Source organism: Brassica napus, chromosome A1, assembly GCF_020379485.1.
Source record: "Brassica napus cultivar Da-Ae chromosome A1, Da-Ae, whole genome shotgun sequence".
NCBI lineage: Eukaryota > Viridiplantae > Streptophyta > Magnoliopsida > Brassicales > Brassicaceae > Brassica > Brassica napus.
In genome coordinates, this window is record NC_063434.1 from 684,526 (window position 1) to 711,317 (window position 26,792).

The following is a 26,792-nucleotide window of genomic DNA, read 5'->3' on the forward strand; positions in this document are numbered from 1 at the left end:
CGGCCATATCGAATGTCACAGCGTGGCCACATAGTGTTTTAAGCTACTTAAAAGTATTAGCGTAGGCTGATTCTGAACCTGGGATAATTATGGGCCTTCCAACCTTGAACATCCTGGTTAAAAAAAAATTTAATCTTATAACGACTTGTTTTATTTTTTCATCCAGATTAACTTTCTATATATGTTATAGTATGGTTAACATATTTAATAAATCTTTAATGAATAAACTATTTATATATAATGAAATGACTTTAAACTATGATTTAAATAACTTAGGTGAAAAGCCAATTGGCCCCTTTAGGAGTATAAATTTTTGTGAAACAAATGAGGTGTTTTCGACCAAATTATTAATTTTTTAAGCTTTTTAATATCCTACTTAATATTTTTAAATAGAATACCAAATAATATAAATGACGAATTTTTGATCAACACAACATATATTTATAAATTTCTTATATAGATAAACATTTATAGGTTATCTGGATGTGCAACACCATGAAAGAAATATTAGTGTATATGTATATGTATGTACCTTCATTTTAAATGAAGAACTTTTGGCATTGTGTAGGAAAATACATGATTTTAATCAAAATTTGGTAGGAAAATATTTAGATTTGACTTCTGAAAAGGTGGCGGAAATTAAACCAATAAGAAGAATGTGGAAAAGAAGGGGAGAATAAAGACAAAAGTGTAAAAGATGTCATATTATAAGAAAAGTAATGGTACATACAAAAAATTATATAATAACGGTGTGACCCCAATTTTTAATACCTTTCGGATGGGGTTTAGATGATTGGAAGATTATTTTTAAAATATGTTTGGACTTTGGACTAATCAACCCTCAACGAGAAAAGCAAAACAAACCTCAGCCACAACTACAACATAAACCAACAAAAATGCATGATATACGTTTGTTGATCAAAAAATGTATAATAAGAAAATTGGAACAAAAGTGGGAAATATTAGGAGAGAAAATAGATAAAAGGAGAGAAGTTAAAGTGGTGGTTCTCATGTCATCAACACTTGGGCACCATCTATCTATCATGCGATCCCTCGCAGACTTATCCACACGACATGAGAGATAAAAAGAGATACCAACCAATTACGAAACTCGCAAACAGTATAATTGTATGTCAAGTTCGACACGTGTCAGTTTCAGACATGTAGGTCCCTTCAATGATTTGGTATGATAGAGTATCTAATTCCGATTCAGCGCCCACATTAAGGCGTTTAAATATTTTCTTCAACTAATTTGTTAAAGGTGAGAGTAAAACATCTGTAAAAGGAGGATCAGTTTTGTAATCGGTTTATACCGAATTTATTTGGTTTATACGTAAAAGATTTGATGCTACTTTTCCCTTTTTATTTTACTTTTATATTTGATTTGGGTTTGGTTCAATTGGTTTACTTCTGTTTTGAAGTTTGTAACTACATGAAAAATAGATATTTCAAGACAGTTTGTCTGGTCCGGGTTAATTGAGAAAAACGATTAATGTATAAATAAGATAAGATACAATCTTCATAATTTTATTTTAAAATTTAATTATCTAATTTTATAATGATAGGGACCTAATATTTAAAATTCGATAATAATTGAGAAAAATGTACTTTTGCGTTATGTGTAAAATGAAATATTTAAACTAAGAAATAACTATTTGTTAAAGGAACACATGGCCAATATACAAAAGAAAAAAATCAACGACAGACATATAACAAATATCGAAAATAACGTATAACTTTGTTTAAAAGCGTGGAAAACATGTCCTAAGTTTCGGAGTTGGTTAATCAGATAGAATACGTAGTGGAAATTTATTATTATGCAGTTTTTTTTTGAGAAAGGAGTTTATTTTTAGTTTCTGGACAATAATTTTGTATAGTAAAGGAAGAACTCAGCTGGATGAATGATAGAAGCATTGTCTGGTCCTTTTTTTGTCACCTTCCCGGCTCTACGGCCAACCAGACATGTTGCTTTTCATGTCTTTATTTCGTTATCTTTCAATTTATTTATTTTTCCTTTTTATAACTATGCATCAGTCACATTAAGGATGATGCTTCTTTATTTGTTATAATCCCATTTCAAATATCCACTCAGTTTTGGGTAACAATAATGACACAAAAGATCTATCCATCTTAAGTTTAGATTGTAACAAAGCCACCAAAATTGACGGTGTAGTTTTATCTACGTTAATCAGAATATATACTTTGAATTAAATGCAAAAGTATTGGCACTCAGGATTTGATTTTCTGTTTTCAATGATTTTTTTTTGCCGAATGTCAAAAGGAATATTATGATGTTATCGTACATATTATACATATATAGAAGATTATTGTCGGACGAAACTTATTCTAACTATATATCATGTCTTAAGCGTGTGCTTATTAAAGGCTATCATAGTTTGCACGCTTAATGAACTTTATAAACATACAAACCCCTCCTCTTTATCAAGGCTACTGGAGTGTTGTTTTTTGGTTTTATCTATTTTGATTAGCTACATTGATCCTCCTCCCATTCTTTGATGGTGCTATGTTTTTTCAAAACTCTATAATGACAAAAAAAAAAAACATACAAACCCCTCTTCTTTTTTGTTAACAAAGAGCATCTACGAACAGATTTTTTTTTTTCGGTTTTGTGAAGAATTATCAACTATTAGCATTCAAACAAAAAATTTCCAACTATTCCTATGTTCTAAAGTTCAAAAGCTTGTAGCGAATATTACCCTCAAATGTAAACGCGCGCGAATAGTTGAACCATATTGGAGAATAGAGAAAGGGAATGATTGTTTATTTAAATGAATAATCGCAATAATTCATAGGATCATAAAACTGCATGATTATTAGGAATATAAGTAAATATTCTGTCAATCACGTCGAGATCTTGACTTTGTAAAGAGACGAATCATTGAGCCTTTGACAGCACTAGTCTACTCTAGGAATATATATCATTTACTATTATGAAATACTAATATATATATATATATATATATAAGAGAATACCTAAAGAATTTGCGTGCATAATTAATATAGAGCTTCTCGGCTTTTCGTTAAAATTCTGTGCTAAAAATGATTTAAGTAATAAAATAACTCAAATAATTATGATAATGCACAAATGTTTCATATTTCTTCCCTGTATTGATATTTTACACTACACTGATTATAAAAATATATAATATTCCTCACTACTAAAAGTTATGTCAAATCAATTAAGCATATACGAGTTTGAAATTGTTGGGGTGTAATATACATATACATTTAGGGAAAATAGTGAGTCACTGTAGTGGATTAGTGACGATGGACTCTCGTGTCTATAAAAAGACTTGTGAATACAAGCAGCAATGATGCAAGCTTTGTCTACCATATATATTGATATAGTTTTACACGTATGTGTGTATATCAGTATATGTGTCTGTGGTTGTGAAAAGCAAGTTAAAAAGAGAAGAAAGTGAAACGATGACCTTTCTTCTCGCTTTTGATTCGGCCTAATAAAGTCGGTGCGTCTCTCCGTGTCTTCGTCCTTCGAAATAGTCTATTATCATCATTGTTAGGTATCAACATTTTCTTTTGTCAAGTCTTGTAATATACTACTAGTTTAGGTCACCTTGTATATGATTAAACGATCTTTTTCGACTCCTTATGAAACTGACGTTTTAAACGAACCCCCTTATACTTATTATATTGTTTACATGGTGAATAAAATTATTTCTTAAAATATATTTGAGTGATTTACTTACCTAGACAAATAAATTTCACCTTCATCGTTTTTGATAACTTTAATATGCTAAAAGGGCTTTTATCATTTGGAGTCATTTTGATATGATTTGTTAAACAGATACTCATACACGTCGTGTTATTTTAAACTTTTTCCTGTTTGATACTCATACACGTCGTGTTATTTTAAACTTTTTCCTGTTTGATACGTGGTTACAATTAGGTAAGTTTGTACGTATGTTGGTTGTGTAATAAGTAAAATAATATATTATATGGACTGGTATTATGGATCCCACGTAACAGCAGGAGAAAGATGAAAATGAAAAAGTTTCCATTTCGTAAGAAACACAGTGCAATTTTGTTATTTTTCGCAACCAAAAGATCTTGAAAGATATCTGGGTCCTCACTCCTGATGGTGATTTTCACATTGATTGTCTTTTGATAATTGGTACACATCTTCTTCTACATTAGCCGTCACTATCGGTTATTATTATTAGTATTATCATTTTACTTGATCTCTTGCCTTTGCCTACAACTTTAGGTCTTTGCTTTAGTTTTACTTTGAAAAAGGCCGCATTATGAAGCCGAACTATATAAACATAGCCCAAATGTAATATAAATTAAATTTGAACCCATTAGAGAATTTGGACATTAGGTGGCAAAAAGTTTCGGAAGTAAAATTTTGGTCCACAATTAATAAAATCAAAAAGGCTCCCGTTCAAACCATAATAGCTCACAATCTTTCAAGCTGTTGGAATTAGGCCTCTTACTGTATAATTTAAAACCCATATATATGACCCAGATTCTATTGAGCCTTCACAGTTCACATATTCGAAATTGCAAGTGATAGTTCCAATATATACGATTAATAAATGTTTTTAATTACTTCATTCCAAATATTTAATCCACGTCGTTTAGACCATCTCCAATGAAACATTATTTTTTTTTTTATATTTTACACTAAAATAAAGTAACTTTATTATAGAGTTAGATAATATAGAGTAAAAAACAACATTCCTCTATATTTCACTCTATTATAGTGTAATTCTATTATATAGTGAACCATTAGAGCAAATTCAATTCTATTTAATATAAAATAAAAAGAAAAAAATAGTGTTCTATTGGAGATGCCCTTACAAAAAGATATTAAGAGATGAGATGAGGGAGAAACGAAATCTACGAAACAACACCACACACACTAACACAAACTATAATAATAAAACAATTCTCAAGTCATTAATCTTGTGAAATCTCACTTGTTTGTTCTAAAGTTTAGCAGAACTATTCCTCTTTTCTTTTGATAATTAAACCCTATGGCTGATCCCGTAACGCACTTAGTGCTACATAGTGGACTAGCTACCACACTGTCTGATCCAAGTTTGGAATACATTCCGGTTAATGCCAAGAGGTGAATAGATCATCTATTACGATCCACCGTGTAAACCACTTGGACCGAAGCTCAAACCCAAACTGGCTAAATGATGATAATTTAGTTTCCAAAGAAAATCGAACCCATGTGAATGCACACCAAATCCCAAGAGATTGCCATTAGGCTACCACCACTTTGGCTACAATTTCCTATTTAAGAGAGAAGTTCAGATACTTCAGATTTTCTCTAACCAGTGACTTTTGTTTAACGCGAGGAATATATTCATATCGATTCAATCATTAAGTTTCGATTTACTTTGAGAACCAAAATGACAAAGATCACGATCAATCTTTAGTTCTGTAAATAAAAGTGAATTGTTGGCCCAAAAGACCTAATCCAAGAATTGTCTCGTGGATTAGTAAAAATAAGTTTGAAATACTTGAGTCAATAACTCAAAAGTCGTACCTGCTTAATTTGTCTTACTCATTTACATATGTCGGCACTATATCATGATCAACCATACGATATTTACGTTTTTTTAATCGTGAAATAGAAAGGATCAGTTCAAATTTTCACTGTTATGAAAATCAGTAATCGTTTACATCTTAATTTCCATTGCACGAATCTGGTTTTAGACGTATCATGTATGAGAGTGTCTAAGAGTTTAAATTTAACTGATTATATAATTTACACTGACATCACTTGACTCCGTCAAGATATTTGTACTTGTCGAGAAGACCGATTCTTCAATAGCGTGTTGAAAAAGATATTTTAGTTAAAATTTTGTTTGTGGTTTTCTCCACTTTTTCTTGCAACCACTTGTTTTTTTTGTAAACTGGAATATACAAAGAATGAAATGTTCTTTGTATTTTTATTGTCATTAATCTTTCCGTCTCAGGTCAAGTCAGCCATTTGCTTTTTCATCTAGAAGATTATGATGGTTCAAAACACAATCCAAAATATAGATAAGCCGCTAATAAATAAATTAATAAGCAAATTCATTCACCTAGTTCTCGGGAAGGTGAATTCCTATTTGGATTATGTATTCTTTTTGGTGAATGAATTTTGTTTATTGAATCAAACGAAAGAGATTAGCGGAGGATATATATGATGGACTATAACACAACCATTAATAAAAAAGTATCTGCTACCACACATAGATGCTGAGATAACATACATGCGGGAATAACAAGGCCATTTGTTGTCACTTTTTAATCCTTCATTATCTCTTTGTTTACGTAATATATTTTCTTCACTTTCTTCCTAGAAATACTTATTAACATTTATTATACCATTACTTTGATAAAGTTTTCCTTGTTTGAAATAATCTTAAAGTACCCATAATCTTAAATTTTTTTACATTTGTTTGAATATTAGGAGACCGATTCTTCTGATACTTTTTTCCTCACCTGCACACTATATGTATACGTACAAACAGAAATCCACTTGTCATCATTCTTTGTTAAGTTTCCTGATATATATACATATTGATAGGCACTACGAAATATAGGTACCTAGACAGCAACAAACCCCATTGAGAAGAAGAGAAAAAAAAATATATTTTTTTTTTAAAGATGGGAAGAGCACCGTGCTGTGATAAAACGGTGGTGAAGAAAGGGCCATGGTCGCCGGAGGAAGACGCCATGCTTAAATCCTACATTGAAAAACACGGCACCGGCAACAATTGGATTGCCCTCCCTCACAAAATCGGTATTTATATAAAACCACTTTAAGTTGTTTTACGTTTCATACACAATTTAGTTTGTCACATTATAGTGTTAACAATTTTACATTTTGATAAAAGGGATCAAGAGATGTGGGAAGAGTTGTCGTTTGAGATGGCTTAATTACTTGAGGCCTAACTTAAAGCATGGAGGCTTCACTGATGAAGAAGATTACATCATTTGCAGCCTATACATTACAATTGGAAGCAGGTTTATTATTTATATTTCTTATTCTTATAATATATACATCTTTCTTTATTTTATATATATATATATATATATATATCCATGATTCGTGAAATTTCATACACAACGCGGCATTTAAAACTGGTGTATATTAATTAGATTTTGTTGTTGAAGGTGGTCTATCATTGCCTCACAATTACCAGGAAGAACAGACAACGATATCAAAAACTATTGGAACACAAGGCTTAAAAAGAAGCTATTAAGCAAGCAAGGGAAGGCAATTCATCAACAACTTAGTCTCAGACTCGAGCCGGAAACAACATCGAAAAGATCATCATTTGGTCAAAACCAGATCCTAATGTTTCATGATGAGAACGCGAAACCGCCGTTGAACCAAACCATACACAGCAAAATGGTGGATCCATCAATAACATCCTTCGCCATGGAAGAAAAAAGAATGGTTCCGGTATTGGAATCATATTCTTGGGAACAAAACAAGGTTTGGCTTGATATTGATCATGATGCAGCTTCGTCTTCTTATCATCATCACGCATCCCCACACTTTAACTCCATGACTAGTAGTAGTAGTAGCATTGGTACTAATTCACCTCTACAAATGTCTCACTACACCATAAATGACAATAATCAGGGTGATCAAGAGATGTTCTTCATGGCCGGGTTTGAGAATCTTCAAGACGAGCTATTCGATGAGATAATCAATAACATCACGACAGAATTCGAGTTTCGTGGAACGGAGACGCTGAACAATAACTGCTTGGGTCATGAAATCAACTCCTTCGTTGATTGTCCTCTAAAAGATAATTAGTAGATGATTGATTAATGATTAATTAGATACTGAATATTATATATCTTATTTGTTTACGTGTTATCTTTTAAGATGTTGAAGGTATGGAACAATAAAACCCTAGTGTGTGTAACACATTTTTTGTTTGCCTTTTTGCAGTTTGAATAAATGAAATAATTTTATTCTATTGTTGTCACTGTTTATTTATTAATGCGAAAAGCTACTTTTGTGCTCTCGTGAGTCGTGAAAAAAAAATTCAGGTAGATGCTGAAATAATGGGAATCCTAGAACTTGATATTTCTACAGTTCACACAAATGATATGTTTGTATGCTTCTTTTATTTTGGGCTTTCTCTGATTTATGCCGGTTTTGTATCCGTCAGTATATCTTTTAGTGTTCACTTAATAAAATCTGGCGTATGTAGTTATTGAGCAGGTAGGAGGGAACCATTCATCAACACCATAAAGATCAAAAAGCTGTTGACCATAAAATAAACTAGGGAGACTTTGATAAATCTGTTTCTGACTCAGTAGTGAGTATCCCCAAAAGTCAAGACATTGTTATCAACTTTATTTGGATTTCGTTGGATACTTCTAAAGATGAATGTATAAATTTTAAGCATTTCATATGAACACTAACATAGGTCGTCATATTGTAATTAAAGTCAAAATCATTATCATTTTGAATTATTTGTTAAATGTTTCTTTTGTAAGTCATTATCACTTTACATTATTTGTTAAATTTTGATTAAGGAAATAAGAGATAATATTTTGTTATAAAAGTACAAATAAATTCCCACGAAGTATACATGTAATATAGGTGCATGATGAGTGATTGTGTGAACAGCGGTGATGCAATGTTTGAAATGGACATATACCAAACAAATCAACTACAATTTTGCCACCAATTTTCTTGTCACATTAAAAGACAAAAATATCACATGTTCCTGGTTTAAGGTTCAACTTGTGGATCGACTCGGTACAGGGTAAAGGAAATTATGCATCCCATAATTTTTAATCGGTACTTAGGGTTTGAATAGATGAGGTTGTAGCTTTAGTTTTCATTTTAGAATTTAGGTTGTAAGTTTTGACTTAAAAGCTTATATTTTGTTATTATCTTTAAAAAAATAAATTGGCTGTATTTTTTTATAATGGTAAAAAGGTAATGATTGGCTCATAATAAAAATGTAAAAGAAAAAAAAAGTGGTTGCCCACAGTTTCTATACTTATCAATAAAAGCTTATAATGGGTCAAGCCCAAAACCAAAAGTATATCAGTTTAGATTCCCATTTTTTGTGTTTCTATGTTCTGGACAAGACTTCTAATGCATGGGCTTCTGGGCCGTAATTTCATTTTACGTTAATATGATATTACGAAACCCTACTTTAATCCAAAGAAAATATATGATTCTAACACCCCAAAAAGTATAAAATTTATTCTAAACAAGTAAGAAAAGTCGACCCAAAACACAAACAACAAACCTAATCCAACCCAAACCCACAAGAAATCTCGACCCAACTGACTAATCATATTATGTATTTGGGTTTGCATTTTTCATTTGCGTACTTGTTGGGTGTGTTCTTTAGGTTATAGAGAAATTTTATTTTTTTCTCACTATCTTTAGGTTATAGAGTCAATTTTTATTATTTCTAATTACATTTATTTTTTTTACTAACTGAGCCACTAAAGGGACTAGGTTTACCTTACCCGGCTATAACCATTGAACTTGTCTGTATCAGGCCGTCTATCTCACTCTTCAATTCATAGCTTTAAAAACCCTGCTAGAAAGTTAATCACACCAGGCCGACTTGCTTCGCTAGAAAAAAATTCCACTAGTATGTACTGCTGAGAGTGAACTATGTTACTCGGAACAATATCTGAAAGGAAGCAAATTCTTCCATGTTACGGCACATACTAAGACATATTCTAAAAATGACAGGCGGACTACCAGCAATACGAGCCGTTCACTATGCTCAAAACTACACCGAAACTACGTTAATTAATTTAATTGAAATGTAGTTTGCAACCATAGTGCTATTGCATACACATTTTTTTATTATTTTTGATAAAAGACTTGTTGTCACAAATGGCAGTATATCAAATGTTTTATAAGTGAAATTGAAAAAAGGAAAATACGTGAACTTTCTATATAATTAATTATTCATGACTAACAAAAAGAAAGAAATAATTTGTTTACTTCTTCTTTTATTTATTGAACATTAGAATCTCTTTACTTGATAAAACGATTATAAAGGTAAACTTTTGTGTTGGAGAAAGCTTCTGCAGAGACAAGAATAGCTTTCGGCCTTTTGTCTTTGAATTATATACAACTTTGAAAGTTGAAAAAAATCCAACTTCGACTCCTCATTCCATGGCGACATTTTGTGGATGAGAGTCAGAGCGAGACCTTTTCTTATTGAATGATTTCGAGTTTTTTCTTGCAACTTAATGATTTCGAGTTGAACTTTGAATAATAGATGCAAGATTAATTTGATTTGGCACATACAACGTAGTGAAAAAAAACTTAGATACATATCACGGCGTTACTAACATAAATCGAATTTCAAACTTAACTTTATTATTTCATCGAATACAAAATTACTTATAATACTGAAATAATAGAGAAGAGCTTAAAGCTCTTTGAAAAACGTAACGTCATGTCCTCAAAGTTTCAAACATCAAGACATATACTATTCCACGAAGAAAGCAATGCCATTAGTCTCCAACACAAAAATGTGACTATGGATCTTTGTCTGCCTAGTGTTCTTTACTACAAAGAGGTGTTTAGCTTTCGGTTGTAGTTGTAGGTATAAGATTCAACCTAAAAAACCTTAGTAAGAATACGAGTGAACGAAAAGCAGATGATGTCTTCATTTATATCTACTTTTTGAATGTGAAAGTTACTGATATATTTTTACTATTATTACTTTCCAGTCGTATATCTATGATGATTGTATTTTATAGGGCCCTATTTTATAATACTAACATGGTAAAAGAGCTGTAGCAAATATATGCCGGTTATAAAAGCCCTTTCTCAATATATATATATATGCTGCAATAGACTGACATACATAACAACTAAAGCATATTATAAAAATTCAATTGCAACCATTACGAATAAAAAACCATGGTCATACTGCAAAAAAACCATTACGAATAAATATTAATATATAACCAAACAAAAAATATTAATAGTTCGGACATGGAAGCAACGGAGGCCCGTGCACCATGGTCATGTGGCCCCGGATGCGTCGGTCTACGCAAACATAACATATCGACCAATGACAAATATACAAATACAAGGTTGGTCGAAAATGGTAGAATATATTTGCGAAGTAACCAATCAGAAAACGTTAGCAGATGTTCTCTGTTTTCTTTTGCCATGTGAATCCCACATGACACATTGACATTTGACAACTATCCCAAAGACATCCATTTCGCATCTGTGCATTTATTTACCGGTTACTCCATCACGATTATATAAATCTACTAAAGTAATTAATATTTAGTATAAATTATTTTTCATACAATGTATAATAAATGTGTGTTTGGAGATACGAGATTAAGAAACTGTGATAACAGTGTTTTTAGGTTTTTCATATACTCTCATATTTAATGAATATAAATTTTGGAGTGTTACTGTTCTTGAAAAGAGTTTGTGGTCGTTATTCTGATAGAATAATCTTGAAGGATTAGTAATTTTAAAATACCGGATGATATACAAATGTTTAACCAATATTTGGGTTTCGACGGACGTTCCAGAACAATCATGTACTGTAACAAGATCAATATATCTTTTAAATTCCCATGTTGATTACATATTATAATCCATGAATCCTTTTAGTTTTTTTTTACTCAATACGTATCAATATATTTTTAAGTGAAATTAGCAAACTACCTATGATGTGATAAGTTTTGTGTCTATCAACAAAAACACCATGATGTAGAATTTAAGATATTAACTTAATTAAAAAAAATTGTGTATATTTGATGCAATTTCACTATTTTTTCCCACTTTAGCTTATGAATAGATTGTAGTAGTTGAGATTGGTCTTATTCTGCTACCAAACATTTAATGTACTCGCACCATTTACTCACTTATAAATTAATCAGATTATCAGCTAATGAATTAGTAATTAATTTTAATTATATAGTGGCAAAATTGTATAGATTGTCAGGTCTGCGAATGTACACATGGCTGTGAGTATATAAAAGGGAAAATTAGATAAATAGGACACTTTGAACTTAGATTTGTCACATTAGGATTTCTAGAAGATATTTTAGGAAAATAGGATTTTAGATCTTGTAAAATACCAAAATACCCTTAATTTACTAATTATGTTGAATTTAAATTATAATTTATAATAATTTTCGTAATAGATTTTAATGTTAAAATTAAAATCTATAAAAATTTAAAAAAAAAAAAAATTAATGGCATTATGATCCACCGCATAATCCTCACACACCATTATCTTGAGCTGCTTCAACGTAGTAGTAGTTGCTAATGTTACCATTCGACCACGCCTTTCTTTGTCTACCACGAAACTCCAGTCATCACCGCGACTACACATCCATTCACCCGATTTGACATAGATTAGAACCATGTTGTATTGATAGAGAAAAGAGAGATGATTATGTCGATGAAGAAAAGAGAAACACAAAGAACGACGACAAAAGATCATGGGAGAAGGAGAAAAACGTGGGAGAAAATATTCTTGGAGATATTTAGGGAAGATTTAGTTTAGATTTAGGAAACATCTTTAACCGATTATGGAAGTTTCCATATTTTTCGGATTTCCTGTAGAATGTATAACCTATGTAAGTTAGAACACAGTAGAGTAGATGTGAAACATATTCTTTCTTAAGCGCCACATAAGGTAAAAGACAGACCATATCATGGCTCCAAATATAGATATGGTATATCAACGCATTGTGGCTATATGTCGTTATCAAGCTCAAGGTATAAGAAAGACATCTTTCTTGATTATAACGTAACGTAACCTAGCTTTGGTTAGCATATATAAGAAAAGATAGGTTACGTTGTATACCAAAGATATATCTATGTATAAACATTAGTAGCCGATTTCTAGACTAAGTAGATGACCAGAATGAGTATTGTAACTGTAGCTAGAAGATGAAATAAATATGATTCATTTAAAAAAAAAAATAATTTAAACATATATATTGTCATATTTATGTTTCCAATAGTTTTGATATTTTTTAACATTTTTAAAATTCAGTTTATTATTTTTTCCATAAAAAAAAGGTAAAATATGTCTAGAATTGTCCAAAATATCAGAAATCCTATTGTGACAAATAAAAGTTCAAAGTGTCCCATTTTTCTAATTTTCCCATTATAAAATGGGTATATCTTTTGACTTTCAATGTTATTTTTCGTTGACTGACAAGTCATTTAAACGAAATCGATCACTTCAAAACCAGTTAAAGCGATTAGAGAATTTAATATTGAATGCACCAACTTATGTCTATTGTCAACTAGAGTAATAAAGGAATCCTCCTTGTTATTCAAAAAATTAACAAATGTGAACATCATAGTACTAAGAAGTAGATTTTAATTAATTACATAATAATTAATGAACGGATTTATTGCCCGGACTCAAATTACGGCTTCTCAACCAGAAATTTCGCCGGCAAATGTTTAATACGTGGCACGTTTTAACGTAAAATTGAAGCAATTTTTTGACAATTTTTTCTTTTCAAATATTATCATTAAGATGTGAAAAATATTATACAAAAAGCCACACTGCAATATCCGGTTTCACGTTCGGACAGAGTGAACTTTCTCTCTAAAACTATACCAAAATATAAAATTATGATAAAAATACATATGACGGACAATCACATATAAATAGTGACCTAAAAATCATATTTATTACACTTTGATTAAATGAAAAAACCAGACTATCGTTCCTCGGGCTCTCGATCCTGAAACGATAGCCGGAAAACCCAGTTAGAGACTTTCATCTTCCTTAAACTCTTCAGTCTTTGATGTTCACTTTGACTTCTTGTACTAGATGACGGTCCATCAACGAACATCTTCAATCTATTCATCGCAACCTTTAGTGTTTCCTCGCTCATATTCGCGAAACAAACCCTAAACCAACCCGGCTCGTTGCAATGGCATGAAGAACCGGGAGAGATGTTAAGCTTAACCTCGTATACGATCTTTTTCCATAGCTCAATCTCGGCTTCAAACGTGTTAGAACTCAGCAGGTGTCTCATGTCGACCCAACAAAAGAGTCCGGCGTTGCTCTTGAGACACTTGATGCCCGCAGCCTCTAGACCCGACACGAGCTTCATGTGACGCTTTTTGAGTCGGATTTGGTTCTCTTTGAGGTAGTTCTTGGTGAAGTTTTTGTCGGATAACAATGCTGATAAGAGGTATTGCGTTTGAGAAGAGATTAGACCGAAACTGGACATTTTTGTCGCTGCGTCGACAACAATATCATCGTTAGAGTAAATAACTCCAACGCGAAAACCAGGCAGGCCTAGATCCTTAGACAAACTGTAAACGATGTGGACACGTTTAGAAACATCGGTGTTTTCGAGCTTTTTCTCTTTGAGGACTTCCATGACGCTGATGAATCCAGGAGAAGTGAAAACGGTACCCGAGTAGATCTCGTCGCTTATCAAATGTATATTCTTACGTGACACGAAGTCTAAGAGATGGTTTAGTTCGGTTCGTGTTGTCGTAGTACCCAACGGGTTAGATGGGTTGGTTATAAGGACTCCTTTAACTTTTAGGTTAAGCTTTTGAGCTTGCTCGTAGGCTTCTTCGAGTGCGGATTTAGTGATGCGGAATCCGTTTGCACTTGTGCACTGGATCGGTACGATCTCAGCTCCGGTTCTCCATTTCAAATCCCTATCAAATCTGTAATTTTAAAATGTAAAAGAAAAGTGTTCTAGTTAGCGTAAGTTTCATGTTACTTGTGAATGAAGCAACTGTTTGACAAAAAAATAAAAGGTTAACTAACCCTGGATAATATGGAGTAGGCAGCAAGAAAGCGTCTCCAGGATCAGCGAGACAGAACATCAGAGTTTCATTAGCCGAAGTAGCACCCGCGGTTAGGACAAGCTTTCTCGGATCAAAAGAAACTCGGTTTCCTCTATTTTCCGACATGAAATCCGCCATGGCCTGAAAAATAGTTATGACAAGAATAAATAAACATGTTTACTAAACTATTGTAATTTTGTCCGATCATTTTAAAATACTTCGATATATATATAATCTTACCTTCTTGAAGGAAGGCAGGCCATGATAGTCTTGGAAAAGAGCTAGTTCCCGGAAAATAGATTGGCCTTCTCTTTCGAAGTTTGCCGCTTCGGGGTTCTTGACAAGCCATGCTTCGATAAGATCGAAAGATAACTGCAAGATGGTAAGCAAGATCGTAAGATATACATAAAGTTCTTTCTCAAAAACTTTATAGTTTCTGCTATGCATTGTTGAGTATATATATTTACGATACGTGGCGTTTTAAACTTTTAGTGATTAGTCATTAGTGTACGTGATTAAATTACCTGATTTTCTGCGAGACCCATCTGGATAATGCCGTCTGGGTTCTTGATGTTGTCGTAAGGGTTCTTCTCGTATTCCTCCCAACCCAAAAAGTACGAAGAATCTTGGCCATGAGCGTTGCAAGTAACTTTTCTTGACAATAGACCCATTGTTTAGCTCTAGAGAGCGAGAGTGTAAGAGAATAAAATGGAGAGAGGGAAAGTAGATATGGAAACGAAGATTTGAGAGAGAGAAAAAAAGTTGGTGTTTTGATTGGATTGTGAGTGTTGTAGGTAGCTATGATCGAGAAGTCACTAGGCATGTGTGGATGTTTATATATAGTTTTCATGCAAGGCCACGACAGAAATTGTGTGCCTAGCATATGAATTAAATTACGCATGTCGATTCTTTTGTATTTAATTAATTAAGAGAATTAAAAGAATAATAATCAATTCACGCGTTTCCATCCACCGTCCCTGCTCACTGAAACGAGCTCAACTTCAAGAGTTATTATTACGCTTACCACAGCGGTTTACGCCTCTCTTCTAAAGTTGTTTTTGCTTGTGTGAGTTTAAAGTTACTGACTTATATTACTGTTAGATTAAAATTATTTAATTTGGTTAATTAATGAAAACTGTTAGTATGTTTTTTTTGTCGGATGAAAATAGTTATGTAGATTGAAGAGAAAAACAGTAATGTGATGTAACAAGAATTCAACTTGTGATTTATCAAAGAAAAAAAGAATTCAACTTGTTAAATGAGATATAAGGCGACGACCTATGGAGAAAGAAAACATATATTGGCAACAGATAAAAATAATAAGAACTGGGAATGTGAGTTGGTCAAAAAGGGGAACATGTGAAATTGTCATTGCTGCATTTAGGAACCCTTTGGACCGTGTTATTGTAATGTTGGTCCACGCTGCTCCATGATCCACACATGTTGTGACGTGTGTCGGCTGTATTTGTATTTCGCGCTCAACTAATAGTCTATTTATATATCTTAAAAGAGTATTTATTTATGTAAAACTAATTTATATGTTTCAAATATTTCTCTCTATAAAATTTGACAATACTACAATTCGAAGCTAAAAAGTATTGGAATGATGTATAATGTTACATCGAGTTTAAGGAAATGTAGTAAACATGTTCACTAACCAAATAAAAATACTATGCAATTATGCATGATGACGTGTACAAACAAAATTAAAACGTTTTGAAACCAATGGGAACAAGAAGAACATGAAATCTTTGAACGACTGATATAGTTAGTTTTCTCGCCGGAAACGTGTCGGAACATACTAAGCCCAACTTAAGCATGTAAATTCCATTACTAATAAATGGCATAAGTACCTATTTTTGGCAAAAAGATATATAGTTGGATATCCGACCAGTAATTAATTAACTATTTTAAGGTGTGAAAATTATACTCGTCTTTCTAATTTCATATCTCATTCTCATCTTGTATTTCCCGTTATTGGAAAATTGGTCCTTCTTGTGATGCCGAATCACATTAACTAGCAACATGTTTTTCAGTTTAAAGTTTAAACACATGTCGGCTATATTGCGTTTGCTTCTTCTTTTCATTTTTCATTTTTTTTTTTGATAAAAGATATTCTCTTTTCATTTTTTGTTACTTTTGTTTTACTTTATAATTTATGAATTATAATTGTTTTTATATTGTTTCAGCTGGTAACATGCTAAAAACAATAATGAATATTAAATTAAAACTAGTATTGTTCAACAACTTAGTTACATGTTAAAAAACCTAGTTAAATGTTCAGTAAACGCGCCATTAGTTTGTAGCTCCCTGATTAAGAATCAGTGTCCCATTGTAAGCATATTGTGATTACCACACCTTAATTATGAAACCAGTTCAATACATTACGCACTTTTATTTTTAAGTTTTCAAATGATTACCTTTCTGTCATTCCATAAAGATGATTAAGAACAATTGTATAGAGAGTCCATAAACTTAAAGAATCTCTCCTACAAAACTTATGGTGTTATTACAGTTTTTAATTTCCATTAAAAGAAGAACATAATAAAACTTATTTATTATGAAATGTTATGTTTCATGAAATTCTTATTACACCTCCTTATCTCCATATTTTCTTTATTTTCTCATAATTAAATGTTTTGTGCAACATTTATATGATCTTTTGTTCGCTACAGCTCATTCAACAAACTTTTTTCTAATCAACACGTCAAGTCGTTAACGGTATTAGTAAAAATGAACTCTTCAACGTGTGATAAATGTTGCATGAAAAACATGATAATAGTTTGCTTTGTCCTTGGAAAAATATCAAAGGCGAAATGTAACATGATGGGATCCCCTATCGGGTTTTATTTTTTTTCTTAGCGAATATATCAAAGATTTACAGAAAAACTATATTTTCTTTTCATTGATTAAAAACCAATACAGAGGTTGACGACAAAAAAAAAAAAGATTAAAAACCAATACAGACAAAAAAAGATTTTTCATGCGGTTTGATTAGAAATCCACAGAATAAAATATTTTCTTTGTAAAAAAAAAGGAACGATGCGGTTTAAATTACTGATATATGATATAGTTTGAAAGTAACTCGAATGTTCCTGACCCATATAATATTTCATGTTTACAAATACCTTATTATAACAAAATTTCTAAATTAGAAAATATTGACATTTCATAACTGCATTAGGAAAGTAATTAGTTAGTACTTAGTACTGTATTTTAAACTAAGAGTAATATGTGATATATATTTGATTCTAGAACAGAATGTTAACAAGAGGTCGATTAATATTCGATTTCTTGAAGTCCTCTGTGTATATTTTTTCAATATTTTAATACTCGGGTGTTCATTCGCATCTTCATACGATGCTTCATTTCTCACTTTTTGACGTTCAGAGTTTGTAAATTATAAAAAGAAGTATTTCGCGACAAGTTTTTGACTCTTTGAAAAGTGTTATTGTACGATTTGCCTTCTGGAGTGACCGGAATTTCCAAATATATGTTTGTTAAGTTTGATAATTCATTGATTATATGTCAATTTAGTCAAACTTTGGTCCGAATCAAAACATTTAATAGCTTGCCAAGAATTTTCTTCGGCTGGAGGCACGCATATGTATCATTTGTCAAACTACATTGATGTAATATTGATATTCTTGTTTCTTCACTACATTTCAAATATCGGCTGACTTCAAAGTTAGTACTTTGACCTCTAAGAAGTTATAGTTGGTTCAATGTATATATTTCACAATTTTAGGAGACTAAAATCTATAAAATATGATGGAAATCACAATAGACAAGTATACTACACTACTATTAACATAAATAAAATTGTACATACTAATCAAATTTGAAAGGTTTTATCACGCGTGCACGTTGCACGTAGCGGTGCTATGATAACTTTTATAAGTTTCTATGTTATATTATATTTGTTTACCATTCAAGAAATGATTAGATTATCACATTAAATCTATTGTTGTGTTAGTATCATTGTTTTGTAACACTAACACAACAGTAGATTACAATTCGGTGCAATGTTTTTAACTGGAAAAAACTAATAAAATAACAAGAAGAAAAAGTTGGTTCTAAAAATCGGTTTAGGCGGCAACTCGATCATATCCGAAATGATTTTCTTAAAATCTGATTTATACCGATTTATATGATTCAAATTAGTTTAAACTGTTCAAAATCGGTTTAAATTGGTTAAAATCGATATAAAATTGTCTATAAATGTTAAATTAAGCAATAATATTATTACAAATCTACAAATTTATCTATTTTCTTCTGTTTTGTATATCTAATTTCTATAATTCATCACAATAATTTTATAATTAAACTTTAAAATTAAAATATGTCATATAAATGTATAAAATATATAAAATAAAACAATAATTTACTAACGTCTAAGCTTCGCCTAGGCCCTGAATAATCCGCCTAGTCGCTAGTCCTCTATAAAGCGCCTAGTTAGCCTAGCGATTTTTAGAACATTTAAAAAACTAATCAAGTGACTACTAAAAATCGACCATAACTAACAATGAGGGGAAAATGTCGTTCCAAAAAAAAATCCTTTAAAAAAAACACTAACAAGGAACAAAGAGGGATTATATAGGGTCCTTATATGATCTTGAGATGCAACAAAAATGGGTCCATATGTATATCTTCCGACAAGACCTTGCTTTGATCTGATTCTTTGATGCGCTTTGTGACCTTTAAGCCGAACAACAAGAAGTGAAGACAAGATGCTGTATAATTCCAAAAGGGGTGCAAATCCCAAAGCATAAAACTACTATGGTTAGCATTATGTTTTTAGTACGTATAATTAATTTTAAAGTTGACAAATGAGATAAATCAGCACTGAAACATGATTTCCACAAATTAAATATTGGATTAAGATTATATATAATGTTTTTTTACTGAAAATATTTATAATGTTTTGAGGGGAAGGGAAAACAAACAAGCAATATACAGTTGAACTGGGTCTCTAGTTATGAAGATTTTAAAAGCATTGGTATGACGGTAAATTAGTATATTTATGGAGATTGATACATGGCATACTATTCAAATTAGGGTTTACTGGTTTAACTTTAGTAATTTGATTAAAAAATAAAAATGCACTTGTTTCATGAAATAATATAGTGTGGCGCGAATGATCCAAATTTTAAGAAATAAATGACTAGGGATGTAAGAGAAGAGTGAGCACGTGAATGCCCAAACGCATATATGTCCCACAGTGACAATGTCATATATTATGTGTATGCAAAGTATATGTATATAAAATCAATAGCCACGATGTGAATTTCCATGGAGTGGGTTTTATAGTATTGCCAATGTATAAATAGTTAATTTTGTTGTTTTCTGATAAATAATTTGGGTCCTATATTCAAATTGAGTGCCAACTAACGTGACGTTCACGTTGCTCCGATCCTCAAGAATGTCCTAGGAGAGACACTATATGGACCAATTTGCTTCACCTCCTCCATAACGTAGGACCCTTCTTCAACCCCTCCACTTCAATTTTACATTACTTCCTTTGTCTCCCTTCCCTTCTAAATAAAAACAAAACAGCTCGAGATTTGTAGTTTTAACAACATTTTCAAATGTTATCCAATTTTATATGTCGTACTTTTGACTCGGATGACAATAGTGTTTGGTAAGCGATCCAAAAACGACAATACTATCCGGTACTGTTGAATGAAATTGATCCTTGCTTTGGTTGAAGTAAAAAATTGACTTCTATATACGGTTTATTTTGTCCGCTGTAAACATGAAAGATAAGAATCTTAGGGACTAATCCAAAATTGGCTTAGCATAACCGTATAAAAACCTAGTCCCATGATTTAAAGAATATTGAAGTGACATGCCCACAACCATATTCCCCTGACATGGCTTGAAAATTTAGTTGCTAATCCTAAAAATAAAATATTGAAAATATTTTCATATGCGTATCATCTTATAAAAAACAAGTATTACAAATATATTCGATATGCATAAGCAAACAGTATTTGTGGCGTATTACTTTGTACATATAAGTCTTACTTATGGTGGTTATTTAGGTCAATGAATTTCATTATGTTGAACGTGTATATGGATTAGTTTTTGTTAAAAATATGCGACAAGTTGGAGTGGACTTAATTAATGTCCGTACAAGTTGGAGTCAATAAAAACACGCAACACTAGACGGGATGATTCCAATAACAAAACGCGAATTACTTGGAAGCTTACATATTTGTGTAGTGTTTCGGCGTTGATCATGTGTCCCTTGTGGGTGTCGTTAACAAGTTGCAGACGTGATCGATATGTACCTACATTGTCCAAGTCAACGAAAATTACGCATACTATGTAAACTAAATCCTTATTATCCATAAAGTCTGAGACAAATTACTCATATTATGCTTGAAACAGTTAACTATAATCAAATATTCATAATTGTAATGGAATCGCTAACTCTTATCACAGCATTGTTAAGTATCGTTGTCTCTAGCAGCGTGCGTCGTCTTTTACAACTAAAATTCTAAAAACATTCTTATCGCCATTAACCAAAAAAAAAAAATCTTGGCGCACCGTTAGCTTTTAGTAACGAGTAAAATTTTAGATAGAAAAATGAGTATTTTTATAGAAAAATATTCTCAGCTATGATATATGTTTAAAAACATTGGAAACTTTATCTTTATCGTGGATGATGTATATTTCCTTCTTTTTTTTATTGTAAGTAGTTTTAGATGAATGTACAAATATTAAGAAAGTTATTAATTTTTTCAAAAATAGCATTTGAAATATAGATTAAGTGTACTTAGACCAATCATAAATAAAGAATATATTGTTTGATCGGTAACAATATACCCAATAAAATTAAAAATTATTTAAAATTATGAAAACTATTTATATTTTGAAAAAAACAAATTTTAATTAAACTATTTACGATAAAAAAAAACAGAGAGAGTATATCAAATTAAGACAGATAAGTATTTATTTGACTGAACAATAAAAATTTGAAAACGTCAACAGAGATATTAATGGTTTACAGCAATGTGTGAGGAAATGTTTTGTTAGAAGGGGAGTTTAATTTATGGGAGACGTAAGTCACATTATGTAGGAGCGTTGCGTAGGGCATGTTTGTGTATGGGAGTGATAGGTTAAAATCGTTGTAGGCATATTATTTTTTAATCTACTATTATTTTCACTTCAAATTAATTCTCGTTATAGTATTTTTCCTGTTTTAAAATCTAAATATATAAATTTAATAGATGAGATCTAATTTAACTTTTCAAGTCAAAATGAAACCATTCGACATGTTTTTAATTTATATTAAAAATGTGAAACCTAACCGACACTTATTTTGGATTGAAAGGAATTAGTTACAAAAATTTGGTAAAAGAATAGTTACAATTGGTTTACATATAATTTTTTATTAGCTCAGTCCACATAATTTTCTCTCGCTTTTATAACTAGTTTAAACATTAAAATTATTAAAAACGTTAACCTAAAGATAACAATCTAACTCCGCCCCTAGGAAGGTTGAAATATGGTGATGCCATCCATGATGATAATAAAGAGACTCAACATCATAATGATGAATGGTAGGTTTAATGGACTACTAATGGGCTCCACTCCTTAATGAATATAGCTCCAAACCATTTTTGACCCCTCTCAATAGTTTTCATATCATCCATCGCCCATTCCCTCTTGTTTTTAAGTTGAAGGTGATTGACATTCTATTAATCATTTGGATATTCTGAAGTTTTCGGTAAACAGTTTTCACAATTTTCCTTATAATAAAAGATATATCAAATGTTTAAACTGATATAAAAGATTTTCTACGTCACTGCAGAATTCACATAACGACTGCAAGTTTTTATAGACTTGGACCCTAGATTCTTCCGGTAACTTAAAAACAGAAAGCCAACATAGTAATAATGAATCATATAAAAAACAACTGAATATCCTGGTAAGAGCCTAATAACATGCCAATCCAAACCCATATCACAGGTAAATAATACTGCATGTAGTATATAGCCCATTAAGTGTGAGTACTCAGCTTATAGCCCCAAACTCGTGCGTAAGTAGGAAAAAAATAAGTACTTGCGCATGCTCTCTTGTTAGATAGAAAAATGGGAGAATTGGTAAAATAATCAAACAAAAAACTAAAATTAAAATTTAAGAGCATCTCCACTGCGGGTTCTATCCATTGGAGTTCTAAATATGAATATGTGTGTATGTATATATTGTATATGTGTATGTAATTGTGGAGTCCACTAAATAGTGTAGAATCAATACCCAAAAGTTCTAAAAATAAAGTTTTTGCAACTTATCTCATCTGACATTCTCTCTCAATTTCATTTTTTCAATATTTTTATGGGGAAAAACTTGTTAAGAAACATGCGTTGGACATGGCCTAACAATGAGTTAGAGAAAAGGAGAAGGATTGTTAGTTTTTTTTTTTGATTTTAGTTTCTTTTTAATGGCTATAGAACCAAATTTCCCTAGATAAATAGTTTTGGTGTTTATGCTTTTGCTATTGTATTTGCAAATCAACGAAGTTTATAAAATATGAAAAAAGGAGACTAAGATAAATAAAGATTTAAAACAAACCTTCATAGTGCATACACGCAAGTTTCTAACAATTAACAGAGAGAGATACACTTTTACATGATAAAATCTTATTTTCTTTTCAATGAACGTGACACATTTTTCAAACCAAATCAAAACAGACCACGACGTAGCTATATTCTTATACATGAAAAGTCTTGGAAAGCAATGTTTATGACGTCATCATTGAGGAGAAGAATGAGCAGGAGGAGCTCTGTAGATGGCAGGAATGGTTCGAGGGAAGAACATTTGCCTCACACCTTCTGCTTTTATTATTGGAAATATAATCCCCGAAGCACTCTGTTTCACAACAATGGAAAAAAAAAGATTCAACGTTAAAACCTTTACACTAATCAAAGTTTACTATTTCAGAAAAAAAGCAACGTACCGAGATGAGTCTAGCACCAAGCCACAACCGCTTAACTGAAGGAAGAGGCACAAGCAAACGACCAACACCGAATATAGCCACAGCGAAGAAATGAAGAACAAGACTCATAGGTCTCGGGTTCAAACCCGACAGCAAAGCCACGGGTCCCGACGAGCAAACCCCTCCAAGGCTAAGATAATCAAAGCAAGCCCGACGCATCTCGCTTCTCGCATCGTCAGGAGACGCCAAAAACACTTTATACAAAGCCCCCGCGAGTGTATTAATAGTCGACGCAACCGGTTTCCTCAACGTGTAGAAAGACTCGATGTACTTGGACAACGACTCTTTATCGGTTAAGTCGACGAGAGGGTTTAAAAGATCACGTAGGATGACTATATCAGACAATGCCACGGTCATACCACCTCCGGTTAAAGGATGACGCATGTTAAACGCGTCACCAAGAAGGAGAGCTCCTGGTGTAGGGATGGGATCAGCAGGCATGCTACGGTTCGGCATTGTTCTTATGTTACCTTTCTCAACAGCTGAGAGAAAGGCCTCTCGGATCTCGACCGGTACTTGTGGTGCAACGGTTGTTTTGAGATGCTTAGCCATGTCGCCGCTTGCGAGTGAAGGGAGTTTTGAGCCAGGTACGTCCACTAAGCAACGGACCTCAGAGCTGCTTATGGGGTAGAAGAGAATGGGTGAAGGGTCGCCGAGGACAACGTGGCCGTGGTTTGGAAAGGGAAGCTCGCAGTTCTCTAAGACGAGACCGACGAAGTTTGATGGTACTTCTACTTTGGGTTTGCATAGAGAGCGACGTAAGTTGGAGAAACAACCATCGCATACGATTGTGAGTGGAGCATATGATTTAAGTTCTTGTCCTTCTTTTGTTTTGTATTGGACGCCTTTGATTACTCCGTTTTCTTCTACTAATGATGTCACTGTTCCTTGCTCCATTCGGACACTGAAACAAAAAAAAACTCAAGTCAGATTCTATAGTAATAAGAGACCTAAAAAGATGCATAAACCACAAAGTGGTGGTGTAGAGGCATGCAAACTTTGGAAAACTAAGCAATCCGGATTCGAATGTCCACTGACATTTCATCTTATGGCTGCTGAATATAAGGTCATATTTAATTTTAATTAAGCTTCATTTGATTATCCGGACAGAAAGTTTATTCATGAGCTGCACCTCTCCTCTAATCCGGGTCCTTCAATAGGTCTGAGATACTTCTTTAATTTTTTTTAAAAAGGTGTACTTCTTACTTGGGAAGTGTAGAAGCTTTCTCTCGCATCCTCTGCACGAATCTACCATTGTGAAAGCTACGACCAGCAACATCAGAATCAAACTGATCCAAAGGGTAAGAGAGTTTGGTGTGTTTCCCATCTTTGAAGAGTGCATAACCAAGAACTCTCTGCGCATCTATCTCCTTCACACAATCTACAATCAAGCAGTAGTAACAAATCAATACACACAAGAAACTAGACAAATGAGATAATCTCTATTGGTTGATGTTAATTTACCTTCAAGCCCGAGTTCGATTAACTTCAAGTATCCACCTGGTTGAAGCAACTCACCAACAATCCGGTCAGGTTCGGTTAAGTCTCTTTCAATAACGTGAACTCTTCTCCCTTCCTACAACAGCCAAAAAAGAACTTAAACTTTGGTTCCGTGACGTCAGCGAGAAACCATAAAATCAGCAACAAGCAAAACCCATGTTTCATATGTTAGAGCACACGATTGTCAAGTAAACCTAACATAGCTTGTGTTGCAAGAATCCTGTGAAGCTAAGAGACGATGAATAATAATAATTAAATAAACAATTCAATAAGATTCAAACACAAACATATACCAATAAATAACAATAATAAACAATTCTTGATTACCTTGCCAAGTGTATGAGCAAGGGCAGCGCCGGCAACACCAGCACCGACAATGATGATATCAACGTCATCGTTTCCAGGTTTCACCGTTAAGGGTTCGTTGATTTTGCTCACAATCTTCTTGCTCCAACGTCGACACAAGAGGTAGAGAAGAAGAGACGCAAATAGGGAGGCGACGAACGTTGTCAGGATTAAGTGATCGACGGCCATTTATCTCCGCCGCGCGCTAGAGGGCCAATCAATGCCGGTGATGCGAGGAGGGTTGTTACGAAACGACGCGTAGTTTTTGTTGTGTAAGGAAAACAATCTTGTTGGTATTATTATGTCAAGGATGAAGAGGATGTGGTTGTGAATCGAACTCGTGGCTTCTTCTTAATTTCATAAGTTTACAAGGACGAAAATAAAAAATTAAAATATAGGTAAGCCGTAACCTACAATAAATACCTGTTAACATAGTTATTAAAAATATTTTTAGTAATTACAGAATCAACCTAAACACATTAGCCAGTGAGATATCCGCGTGTTTCAACTTCTTTTTAACCTTAATTTTTGTAATGAAATGCTAATTATCATATACTATCTAACAGTGATGGTTTAATTTGTTTTCTTGTACCAATATAACCAAACCTTAAACACATGGGTGAATGACATGTCTTGTGTGTTTCAAGTTCTTTTAACCTTAACTTTTGTAGTGAAATGCTAATTATAATTATTCTTACGGTATGGTTTTTTAATTTGTTGTTTATACCAATATAACCCAAACCTGTCGATCACGATTACCTTCCCACAAGTGACAACGAAAATTATCAGAAGAAGAAGACACGTGGGATTAGGGGTGTTCAATCCGGATATCGGTTCGGTTTCGGTTCGGTTTTTTTCGGTTTTCGGTATTTCGGTTAGTAAAATATAACTACCATTCTAAATCCATATTTACTTCGGTTCGGTTCGGTTTATATACCGTTGGTTTTCGGTTTATTCGGTTTTATACCAAAAAACATAATTATTTAGTTTGAGATCATATTATATGAATTTTAGAGTCATATTGTCAACATAGTCATTTATTAAAAATATATTACATGTTCAAATAAATGAACAAAAAAGTAAAAATGCTTCTACCATCAAATAAAATAATCAAATCTATAACTAAAATCAAAGCTTGAA

At 32.4% G+C, this 26,792-nt stretch overlaps 3 protein-coding genes across 4 annotated transcripts; 1 reads left to right on the forward strand and 2 right to left on the reverse strand.

The window, feature by feature from the left end:
- Window positions 1-6,266: 6,266 nt before the first annotated feature.
- LOC111211763 (transcription factor MYB87-like) lies at window positions 6,267-7,976 on the forward strand. 2 transcript variants are annotated; one of them, XM_022713034.2, is made up of 4 exons: window positions 6,271-6,784; window positions 6,879-7,008; window positions 7,159-7,483; window positions 7,634-7,976. In XM_022713034.2, the coding sequence occupies exons 1-4, from the start codon at window positions 6,649-6,651 to the stop codon at window positions 7,808-7,810; spliced, it is 768 nt and encodes a 255-aa protein (XP_022568755.1). In that variant the 5' UTR covers window positions 6,271-6,648; the 3' UTR covers window positions 7,811-7,976. The 2 variants fall into 2 exon arrangements, with proteins under 2 accessions (XP_022568754.1, XP_022568755.1); XM_022713033.2 differs by having other exon boundaries at window positions 6,267-6,784; window positions 7,159-7,976.
- A 5,612-nt stretch (window positions 7,977-13,588) lies between these two features.
- On the reverse strand, window positions 13,589-15,622 carry LOC111214175 (1-aminocyclopropane-1-carboxylate synthase 8). Its single transcript, XM_022716544.2, has 4 exons — window positions 15,328-15,622; window positions 15,044-15,175; window positions 14,784-14,944; window positions 13,589-14,680 (listed from the first exon to the last, which is right to left on the reverse strand). The coding sequence occupies exons 1-4, from the start codon at window positions 15,472-15,474 to the stop codon at window positions 13,711-13,713; spliced, it is 1,410 nt and encodes a 469-aa protein (XP_022572265.1). The 5' UTR covers window positions 15,475-15,622; the 3' UTR covers window positions 13,589-13,710.
- A 7,734-nt stretch (window positions 15,623-23,356) lies between these two features.
- Window positions 23,357-26,005, reverse strand: LOC106432517 (squalene epoxidase 3). The gene is made up of 5 exons (XM_013873360.3): window positions 25,635-26,005; window positions 25,272-25,383; window positions 25,014-25,188; window positions 23,769-24,711; window positions 23,357-23,680 (listed from the first exon to the last, which is right to left on the reverse strand). The coding sequence occupies exons 1-5, from the start codon at window positions 25,839-25,841 to the stop codon at window positions 23,564-23,566; spliced, it is 1,554 nt and encodes a 517-aa protein (XP_013728814.1). The 5' UTR covers window positions 25,842-26,005; the 3' UTR covers window positions 23,357-23,563.
- Window positions 26,006-26,792: the final 787 nt, after the last annotated feature.

What these genes read in the sequence shown, in the direction of transcription:
- LOC111211763 (XM_022713033.2), top strand. Translation starts at nt 6,649, where the DNA reads ATGGGAAGAGCACCGTGCTGTGATAAAACGGTGGTGAAGAAAGGGCCA. An exon ending in TGCCCTCCCTCACAAAATCG is followed by an intron (nt 6,785 to 6,878) that starts GTATTTATATAA and finishes TTTTGATAAAAG; the next exon opens with GGATCAAGAGATGTGGGAAG. An exon ending in TACATTACAATTGGAAGCAG is followed by an intron (nt 7,009 to 7,158) that starts GTTTATTATTTA and finishes TTGTTGTTGAAG; the next exon opens with GTGGTCTATCATTGCCTCAC.
- LOC111214175 (XM_022716544.2), bottom strand. Translation starts at nt 15,474, where the DNA reads ATGGGTCTATTGTCAAGAAAAGTTACTTGCAACGCTCATGGCCAAGAT. An exon ending in GCCTGCCTTCCTTCAAGAAG is followed by an intron (nt 14,945 to 15,043) that starts GTAAGATTATAT and finishes ACTATTTTTCAG; the next exon opens with GCCATGGCGGATTTCATGTC. An exon ending in CCTACTCCATATTATCCAGG is followed by an intron (nt 14,681 to 14,783) that starts GTTAGTTAACCT and finishes TTAAAATTACAG; the next exon opens with ATTTGATAGGGATTTGAAAT.
- LOC106432517 (XM_013873360.3), bottom strand. Translation starts at nt 25,841, where the DNA reads ATGGCCGTCGATCACTTAATCCTGACAACGTTCGTCGCCTCCCTATTT. An exon ending in AATCGAACTCGGGCTTGAAG is followed by an intron (nt 25,189 to 25,271) that starts GTAAATTAACAT and finishes GCTTGATTGTAG; the next exon opens with ATTGTGTGAAGGAGATAGAT. An exon ending in AAAGCTTCTACACTTCCCAA is followed by an intron (nt 24,712 to 25,013) that starts GTAAGAAGTACA and finishes TTTTTGTTTCAG; the next exon opens with TGTCCGAATGGAGCAAGGAA.